Source organism: Corythoichthys intestinalis, chromosome 2 (genome assembly GCF_030265065.1).
Source record: "Corythoichthys intestinalis isolate RoL2023-P3 chromosome 2, ASM3026506v1, whole genome shotgun sequence".
NCBI lineage: Eukaryota > Metazoa > Chordata > Actinopteri > Syngnathiformes > Syngnathidae > Corythoichthys > Corythoichthys intestinalis.
In genome coordinates this window covers 74,865,538-74,876,179 of record NC_080396.1, presented here as the reverse complement: position 1 = coordinate 74,876,179, position 10,642 = coordinate 74,865,538, and the positions used below count along the sequence as shown (strand labels likewise).

The window sequence follows — 10,642 nt, the reverse complement described above, 5'->3', positions numbered from 1 at the left end:
TATATTATGCATTACAGTGGTACCTCAAGATACGAAATTAATTTGTTCTGGAGTGTCAGGATTTTTATCGTATAATGGATTGCATATTACATGTAATCAATGTTGTCACAGATTACGCCTCAAAGTAATAGTTACTTAAAACAGGCATGAAAATCCCTTACCTTTCGGCGAAATTTGCCGTTTTAAAGTCAAAAAGGGTGAGCTACGTGAATTCTGCGGATCCAAGGAGAACATTTTTAAGGGGGGGGGACTTTTTTTTTTTTCCAAAGTCGGACGCTTAGTATGTAAGCGGGGAAAGCGGCACAAAGCCAAAAAAACGCACCAGAGTGTCCAAAACACTGATTTATTTCAACGAAACAGAGGAGGGTAAACTGCTGTGTCCTGTCTCTTCAATGCCAAGCTTGGCTGCACATCAGCCTTGAATTAACACCTAAAGCGCCGTCACCCAGTTGTAATTTTGGAAGACGACAGGAGACAATTAAAAGCAGACACATTGGACGTCCATCTAACTAACTAACGACGTGTTTTATTGAAGTTGCTAAGCCTGTTGCGATATGCAATGAGTCCATTTATTGCACGGTAAATAAAATTGAGGGCGGTCATTTTCACGGCTGCGTTTTATCGTCGCGTGCGTGCGTGCATACATTTGTGCGTGCATGTACACGTGCATGTTGATGGCATATGAGACTCCCACTTCCTTTCACAGATGTTTATTGGTCATCAACACGCCGTAGAATTATAAAGTTCAGACATATAAAATAAGGAAACACATCTATAATAAACACTAAACGTTAGCCTTGCTACATTGAGGCTAATGGGGAAAAAAAGAACCTACTTTAGCCTGCTATAAAACATTGCCAGTCTTCTCCAAAACGCAAACTTGATGTTAAAAGGTGACACTTAAAACATGAAAAATCGCTGGTGAACAGCATTTGCGAATGAAAAAAATTGGTTACTGACACCACATGCAATGACAAAAAGACCTTTTTTTTGCGGAGTGTAAAGCTGCCTGTTGGCAGGTTAGCGAACATACTTCCGGTAAACATTTCAAATAAAAGCACGTCATGTTCGTCATATAACTAACAATTTCTGGAGTTAATCCCACATACTTCAGAATTCCAACTCTACACTTAGAATAGCTTTAAAATGACACCCTTTATGAAAAATCTGTTTGGCAATGATTATACTACTATTAAATATAGTAGTATACTATAATATTAAAGCCAGATATCTTTTTAAGAATTGTTTTGAATCATGTTGGAAAGGCGCAGTGTTCTGAATTTTTTTGCACTAGTTAATGCTATCAGCATTTGACCTCATTGTTTGTGCGATTTGTTGTTATTTAGGTGTTTATTTGTGCTTTATTAAAGAATTTAAGTGTTCTAGAATGTTTTTGTGAATTACTAGAATAAGCGTCATCAAAAGTCATTGCTAAATTAGTTTTAAAAAATGTAAAAAAGGAAGAAAAAAAATCGTAATCGTAAAAATAGTCGGCTGACTAATCGGGAGAAAATTAGTCATTTGGGACAGCCCTAGTTGCACAGTGTACCGGAACATATTTCCTCCACACTCTTCACACCTTTTTAACCTCTGACCTATTTTCATGCCTGAGTACTTGAACGGGCAAACGGACAAAGGCAGTCTAAAAGGGCGCGCCAAAAAACAGATATGACAAAAAAATCAGAATTGTGCTTCATGACCTGCAGTATGAACCTAGCCTCAGACATGTGTGTGGATGTACAATAATAAAGAAAATTGGTCTCTAAATTTAATTTGGCCCTGTGTTTTATTTTGTAAATAAGCATGGCTAAACGATGATAACTTTACTGCATTTTGGCTTGATTTTAATCTGTGCAAAGAAAAAACATTTCCAGGGGAATTTTAGGGGTTAAATTTCAATACCATGATATTTTAATTTTTGCTGTGGGCTTTTAAAATTTTTTTTCATTAATGATTAAAGAATGTGAATGCGACATAATGAGAATAAAAGGCTCCATATGCATAAAGGGAACATATAAACGTGAGTACATAACACTATCTATTAATAGTATTTAGCCTTGAATCTAGGACCTAGGCTTTATGAATTAAGCATCTAATGTATCTAATACATCGATATTGTCCCATAATAAGCAATCCAAACGGCAACAAGGTAGAAAAGATCATGGACAGTATGTAAGTCAGTTCGCCTGCTGTGTCCATAATTCTCGCGCTTCTGTTCGACTGCATTATATATGTCTTTTTGTGGCTTTCCGGTAACTCCAGGTGAGAGCATGAGAGAGCATCATTAAAGACACCATGTGTTTAACGAAATGTTATCACGTACTGACCTTGTTTCCATCCAAAAACGTAGCATGTATCACCGAAGTGTCAAGACACAGCTGTAAATGGCCACCGCCGGACTTTGTGGGGATTTTATGGGTGATACACGGTAATATAATAAGGGTCGCGATGTAGAAGTCACAGACTCAATTTGTCTTTGTTTAGATCGATTATTTATCATCTAAAATACCGGGGAAAATGTTGACAGAAAAAAAAAAAAAATACAATTAAGTGATAGTTATGAAGTAGCTATCCGTGATCTATTTACAGACATTATTTTTTTCGTTGTGATGTAGTTTAGTCAGGTTTAAAATATGCGAGTGAATTTTTTATAGTCGTTTTTTTTTTTACTAAATATTAGACACCAATTAATGATTCTAAGCTAAAAAAGTTCAGACATTTCAAATCATAAATAATAATTCTTTAAAAGCGATTGCGCAGTGTCTGTAAACGGGGGTCTCCAGGGTAAAACGGACAAATTTAAAAATGGTCTGGGGGCATAATGTGCCATGAAACTGCTATGGCAGCATATAGACATATTGTTCTATCAAAAATAACAGTTCTTTTGGCTTAAAATACAAACATTTTGAGGGGTGCAAGAGCAGAAACAGCTTATTCAGCCTTGTCTGTGTTTTTCGCCTTTTACATAACGGTTAGGTTCGTTAAAAACAGGAGGCGTGGTCGTTTGATGATGAACACTTGATCTGAATGGTCATTGAAAGCTGGTGCGGTCAACTTGTAATGCGGGCCGCAGCTGGACCCTTCTCGTGCGACAGGAGCAAACTGGCATTTAGGGTATTTCAGATTCATTCAAAAAGATATTTTCAAGCATTATTTTCTTAATTGTTGAGTAAACATAATCAGAATCCACAGGTTTTAACATTTTGCATGTGGACTTTGTAAAAAATCTCAAGGCTGGAATGTAAAACACCCTCCAATTCTGGACTAACCTTTAAGTTCAGCACTTACCGCAATAGCCGATTTAATGGCCTGAAGCTGGAAAAAGACCTTGGCTCCGTCTTCTGGACACACCGTCCTCATGTCGTCCTTGCTCATCTGCAGCAGCATTTTACCCGTCAGTACCCCGAGGCTGGCCACGGTGCTGCTCAGAAAGTGCGTATCGTCATCACGTGAAGAACGCAAAGACCGGATTGCGCCACTCACATTTTGGAGAAGCCTTTGTACTGCAGCCACGCTTTGACCTCCGCAGGCGAAGACACTGTGTCAAGAGTTGGCGGGCCCCGAGGCGGACGCTGGTGAAGAAAAAGTCAATGAAACCTTGTGGAAATACATCGAGTATGAATCAGTCCTCTGGAGAGCATCGTGAGTAAGTGTACCGTATTTTCAGCAGGCAAGCCGCTCCTCATTGGCTCCAGAACATTCTGAGGAACATTTCCTTCCACCCCGCGGTTGTTGCGCACCAGCCACCATTGCTTGGACCGCTGAACCACCTAATGATGATGTATGAAACACTATTTTAACTAGAAAATGCAGTTTCTGGAGAAATTGTGATGGTAGCTTTGCATCTTCGTATGTGGGCGCCATTGGAATGGGCATCAATGGCATTGCCAGTTGAAAGTTATTGGGCTTTGGAGTTGACGTCGATGTATGTCCTTGCCATTGACGCCCACGAACGTCAACTCTATCGACAGGAAGTGATCTGTAAACACGAAGTTACCCTGAAATGCCCAACATCTTGGCCGAGGACAATTTTTTGGGGTAAGTGCTTTATTCACCAGAACTGGTCCAAAGTAGCAGAAACCACATTAATGCATGGCCCGGATACGGCAAACCTGTTACCCAATCTGGGCCAGATCAAAACAGTTTTCAGTATTAAATTAAGGGTCCATTTTGTTCAACATATCATACTGTATTGTGTTTCTACTGTGTTTATACGCTACATTTATGCTGTAAATCATAGGTGTCAAACCAATTCCACAAAAGGCCAAGTGGGTGCTGGCGCAAACAGTTCGACCAATGAATTTTCTATTGAAACGAGCAGCACCTGAAAAAGTTTAACTGATTACCAATGTAAGAGATCAGATTGGTCATAAGGTGTCCTCTTCATTGGTTGGAAAGAAAACCTGCACCCACTTGGCCCTTTATGGAGTTTGACACCAGTGCTGTAAATGTTTCAATGTTGGAATAATGGAATGTTAAGGCCCCTGCCCCCTGAGCCCCGCTGCTCCTCCTTGTCTGTGTGTATGTGTGTCACTGCCTTGATTGCTGGATTGGACAGATGAGTGAGCCTCAGACCAGGTGCCGGTGATCATCGTCAGTAGCTTACTGGCCTCACTTCACCTTCGGATCAATAACTCAACTCCACCAGTTTGTGACTTCAGCTTTCAGCTAACGAATCTGTAATTGTAATCCTGGTACTGAGCTCATTTTTGTTTTTTTCCCTAGATCCTGTACTGCTTGCCTGCCAGAACACCTGCCGTCCTGTTCATCTGTTGTATTACCAAACCACCCACCGGGTTCTTCGGACATTATCTGCCACTCCATCTAACAATCAAAAAACTCTTGTTACCACTGCCAGTTTGCCTCCCGTTTCTGTGTTTGGGTCCCCTGTTACCTCATAACCTTAACAAATACAATGTTGTTTACGGTCTAAAATGGGTCATTTTAATGTGAAATTGCTTGTTCCAAATGAAATAATCTTTTTATCTGTGCCATACATTGTGGTTTCTGCTACTTTGGACTGTGTTATGAAATTGGGCCAAAATTTGCATTACGTCTGGGCCATATCCACTACAGTTATATTTTGCTATCTGGGAATCTGGACTACACCTGGCCAAGATTGGGTAACGTGTGCCATATCTTGGCCATACATTAATATTTTGCTATCTGGGAAGCGACAGTCGCTACAAACCATGCCCCTAACGACTTCGCCTACATGATGCTACAGTGGTAGCGTCTGATGTGTCTCATATGTTTTTCATTGTGAATTTTTGAATGCTAGTTCTCATTGCATTGTTGTTTAACTGTGTGAGAATAGGGCCTCGTTAATACAGATTGAAGCACTTTTTTTTTTGTGAACATGATTTTTTGAGAGATACGAATATTATTTTTGTTGTATTTTCACTATATGATACTTATCTTCAATATGCAAAATACACATAAAACAGACTTTGGTCAAACTCTACACATTTTACCAACTAGTTTAGCTCAACAAATACACTGGATGGCAATAGTATCCTGGGAGCCATTATCAGGTGTATTACCCTTACAATATTCAATTGATCATAAGGCACAATGGCACCACACTAGGAAATAAAAGGAAAACTGCGGCGTCAGTCAAGGGACAAAACACACTCATTGGCTTGATCTCTTATCAATTTAAAACTCGCCATTGACAACTTGTGGCGTATCTAAATCACTACCTTACATAGTTAAAGAGTTACACTGTGGAAGTCCGACAGCATGGCCAGGTGAGTCACAGCCCTGCGACATCAACCAAAAGGGTGACCTACTAGTTAAAATAATTTTACAAATTTTATTAACGAAAACATTACGAGGGGTTTTAATATCAAAATTTTGTAACTAGCACTAACATTTATCTTTTAAGAACTACATGTCTTTTTTTATCAGTGGTTCCCTTTAAAGCAGTAGACTTCTGAGGCTGACTCTGTTGTAGTGAACCGAAAGTGAGTAACTTATCTAAAATACCCCGAAATAGGCAAAATTTTTACTTGAATCTACCTTCAAATGCTAAAACGGTTTTAACACTTTCACCTGTCGAAAGTAGACGGAAGGGAAATAAAGCAACAATGCAATATCGGAAGCAATTTTAACTTTAACGGTTGATTCACAACATTAAATGACTTCCAAACATAGCAAAGGGCACAATCTAGTAATGTTTAGGCATTGCGTCTGAAATACCCCAATGTGTAGTTAAAGGGTGGGTAGTGCCCTGGGAAAATTTTAATACTCCATCATTTATCCATAAACGCATGCCTTTTGTATTCATATCATGCCACTTCGTGTAATTACACACAAGAAAATGAGAGAAATTTGGCTCGATTGTCAAGCTAAAACGACCGGTGCCCGAGATCTGGCAGATTGTGTGCGTGACGTCACGACAAGTGAAGAGAGTGCCACCGGCCACTAGGGGGGCAGCGCCTGTCTGCATCAATATAATTCCTTCTAGTGAGGGGAGAATTAGGGGTGTTTTGAGCTGTTTATGCTGATGCGTTGTGTTCGTCCTGCACATATTCCAGGTTCCCTCATGAAGAAACACCCCTCGTTGTCAATAAAAGAGAATTCAGAATTGACAGTGAGGGGTGTTTCTTCAACAAGAAAAAGGCTCAGTGCTTTAATACTGAATGGCGGATATGATGGCAGACAATTTCGTTTCTAGTTTCAGCGACGAATCCGACGTAGAAGGACGTAACGAATGTTCATCTAATGGTGACGAGGAGAGTTACGAAGCTTTAATCGGTGTTTTAGGTTACCAATTTCAGCCCAAACGAACGCCAATGCAGCGTAATGAAACGGTCATTGAGGGGAGCAATGACACTGATGAAACATCGGCAGCAGATCGTGTGGGAAACACCAAAGATTTGTTTTGCATTTCTTTTTGTGAAGCTGATACACCGTGACTGCAAAATAAAGGAATGCATAGAATAATTATCATTTATTGCGCTATCATAGCTTTTCGCGCTGCCAATAGACACAAATATGAATGGGATCAGAGGATTTGTTCTATATATTTTACGAACGATAATTTATACATGTGTCCAGTCCTGTATCCAATGCGTGACATTTTTTATTATAAAAGAGTACTCACTCTGGCGATTTCGAGCTTGGCTGCTCCCCTCCTTTGCTCAGCTTTAGCCTCCTTTACCAGTCATCGTCCTCTTTCTTGATATCTCGGGACATTTAGGTGGCTGCACCTGTATGGTCGGCACCGCATCTCCTTTGAGCAGCAATCTTTTAGCAAAACCCGATTTCTCTTGTCTATAGTTCGAGAAGCTTTCAGGTGAAAAATGCGCACCACAGAAAAGCGTGCCGGAGGCTGTGTCTAGAAAATTAGCCCTCTTTGCACGGACGAACTTTACCCATTGTCTGTGTAGTCCAGCTTTTTTTTTTTTTTTCGCGTTCAGGAACTCATGGATACTATATTCCGATAAATAACTATTTGTACACCACAAAGCACAGCAATTTTGAACCATTTTTGTGATGTTTTGGTCAAACAAACCCCAACGCTACTCTCTCGTCGTTAAAAAACAATGGCACCTGGCTCCGCCTCGACTGTCAATCACTTGTCGTGACGTCTCCGCCCCATTCGGCTGTTTCCGGAACACTTTCGGAAATGTTCGTCATTTTCGATCTATTTTCGATAATTGCTCATTAATGTGATTGATTTTTTTGTTAACTTTATCAATATTTGTTATCTTGGCACATAACGGTTCTATTGATGTCTCACACCCCCTTTGCCGCTACATACTCTTTAAGTTTAGAGTAAGGACTTGGGCTAAGGCCCACCGTACAAACGGCAGGCGTTGTTTTACATGAGGCGTGGTTTGTAGCGGCTGTCACTTGGCTCTGGCCAGCAGTCAGACCCTTCTCAAAATGCCCACATATCAACAGGAGGTGAACTTAAAATGCCCCCAAAAGCAACAGGAAGTGACTCACTATCATCAAGTGACCCTAAAATGGTCTAAAATCAACAATAAGTGACCCGGAAGTCATCCAATACTGTATACCATCCATCACGATTTGAGTGTTTCAGTTTGAGAACCTTTGACCTCAATAACAGGATCCAAATAAACATCTCACCTCAACCACTTCGCCCTTCATCACAGCGAGTTCTCTGTTGTTGCGAGCCGCGAAGTCGTACATGACACGCATGTTGTCGCGACGGTCGTCGTTCCGACCCGGCGGTAAGCGCTGGCTGCCACTCCTGCCCACTTGGCCATTCTGAGAAGGGAGCTGGGCGGGCGGCCGCCAGCCGTCGTAGAATTCCGGGATATAAGGTGGGACGTCTTCATCGGGCCATCGAGATCTGTAAGCAAAACAGGATCTGCTTGATCTTTTCCATGACATCATCACCAGCAGTCAACTTTGGAATAGCTGTAGTTGTCGCTGAGAGGGTTGAAGGGAATAGTATCTTTTCTCGTATTTACCTATCGACTTTTTGTATTACTGTAACACTCCTAATATAATCAATCAGGGAATAGTAACTTTTCACATATTTACTGTTTGACTGTTTGTATTACTCTTACACACCCAATATAAGCAATTATACCATAGTTTAAGGAAAATAAGCAGGATATATTTGCCATAGGGCATACATGACGTCTTCTTATCACGGAAGCCCAATGTGTGCGTCATGCAAATGATTGAGCAAGATCGACGCTGACGAGGTAACACATCTACAAGCCCACGTCTGCGCCACCAACTCCCGCAATCAGTTCTCCCGGACAGTCCAGAACAAATGGCGGGACATCCTGTCCCAACACAAGGAACACCGGAGAACGCCCGATATCCAACTGATAACACGACTGATAAGACTCCAAGAGCGCCTTTGACGCTGAGGTGGCAAAATCCAGAACTCTCGTTGCCCTGACAACAGTAACTCCCGAATCCTCCTGTCCAATCAACAAACAGACAATAATCCTAAACAACGCCCAAGAACACCCTTCTTCTGCCCACAGCCCGCCCCGCGAGAGCCTGCAAAAAGACTGAATGTTTAACTAATCGTTGTCAGTTTTGTTGACTTGTGATATGGTGACCTTGGAACGAGTCTGCCTCCTCGCCTTAGTATGTTTATGTTGCGCCTTGATGTTTGATCACTGTCAACCTGAATAAATTGTCAACTTTGGCTTCGAAGCCTTTTTTCCAGCTTTCAAAATGGAGTCAGTACAAGAGGTTAAGACTAAGGTTAACGAGCGGAGTTTGGCCTTTTGGCCGGGGTCTCGGCGGCCCGAGTCGTTGGAGCTGCGCCAGCAGGGTCCGGTGGTTCGGCTAGCTTCATTCCGGCAATCTGGCTAGATGGTCAGATTCCTTCAGGGTTAAAAATGTATGCCATAGCATAATGCAGTTCCTTAAAGCGTAACATTTATGGCTTGAAATATGCAACCTAAATGCAGCAAGCACTCGCAAAAATACCGGAGTGTGTTGCGTTCAGGTGCAACTCAATAGAGGAGGACAAATGAGTGTCCTACTTGATCAATCACTAATGCTTGTGAACAGGGGCGCTGCCAGGGATTTTGGGTCCCATGAAAAGATATCACTTTGGATCCCACCACCAGTGGACACACACTCACATTTAGAGTATCAACTATGTAATTTCTTGCATTCTGGTGAATCTTTAAACACTAATTTGTGCATTTTCTGCATTAATTTAAGATGAAAATATATTTTGTAAACATACAGCGAATAGAGAAATAATGAATAGACTGATATCATCTATAAGAAATGTACTGAAGGCCATCTTTTACAATCTAAATTAAAGTTACGGTATCGGCAGGGGACACCGATCCGGCCCGAATTGGTGGTATCGGTATCGACGAGTACCAACATTTAGGGCGCCGATACCATCTACTGGCATCACTTGAATGCAACTGTACTGTCCTCCCTAAGTGAGTTAAATTCCCGAATCCCGATGCATGACATCCGTATGATTTTGTCTCGTATTTACCAAATGAAATAAACACCTCCGTCTTCAGTAATAAGTGTGTTCACAACAACGCAAATACGCGATAATACATATGGCATTCACAATCGGTTTGTCATGTTTTTGTGTGTTCTCAGCTCTTTTTCTTTATTCAGCACCTGATTGAGCCAGACTGGCGGGGTTATGCAACACACCTGTGCTTGATTAGCAAAGCTCAATATTTAAGGAGGCCTGTCACCATCTGCAAATGTCGGACTATTGCTTGCTACTGCCTTGCTTACCGCTGTGTGCTCATCGTCATCCTTCGTGCTTTCGACATTCTACGGTCGTGTTCTGGTTTGATCATTTTTACTTTTGTGCTCTTTTGGACTTTGTAGTTAGATTTTTGTACTCTGTCATATTCGCACCTTCTAGCGTGCTCTCTTAGTTGTAGTTTGTTATCCTCACGTTTTTTGGCGTGCTCTCTTAGTTGTACCTTTTTATTCTCGCGTTTTTTGGCGTGCTCTTAGTTGTACTTTGTTATACTCGCGTTTTGACGTGCTCCCTTTGTTGTAATATTAAATACAAACATTCACGCTACCTGATCTCCTGGTCTGTTTTTGGGATCCCCATCAACGGCTTGTCATTCATAACACTGTTAGCATTTGGGATCAGAAAGGTTAAGACTGTGGGACACTAAGCAAACTCACGGTTTCACGATGA

At 41.3% G+C, this 10,642-nt stretch overlaps 1 protein-coding gene across 3 annotated transcripts in view; it reads right to left on the bottom strand.

Moving 5' to 3' along the window:
- The window catches only part of eps8l3b (EPS8 signaling adaptor L3b), a 64,671-nt gene that overhangs the window by 386 nt on the left and 53,643 nt on the right, over nucleotides 1-10,642 (bottom strand). For all 3 annotated transcript variants that reach the window (XM_057823706.1, XM_057823705.1, XM_057823707.1), the window contains 4 exons: nucleotides 8,101-8,326; nucleotides 3,657-3,770; nucleotides 3,484-3,572; nucleotides 3,289-3,421 (listed from right to left, as the gene is read on the bottom strand). In XM_057823706.1, coding sequence (XP_057679689.1) covers nucleotides 3,289-3,421; nucleotides 3,484-3,572; nucleotides 3,657-3,770; nucleotides 8,101-8,326 — 562 coding nt within the window. The remainder of the gene's footprint in view (nucleotides 1-3,288; nucleotides 3,422-3,483; nucleotides 3,573-3,656; nucleotides 3,771-8,100; nucleotides 8,327-10,642) is intronic.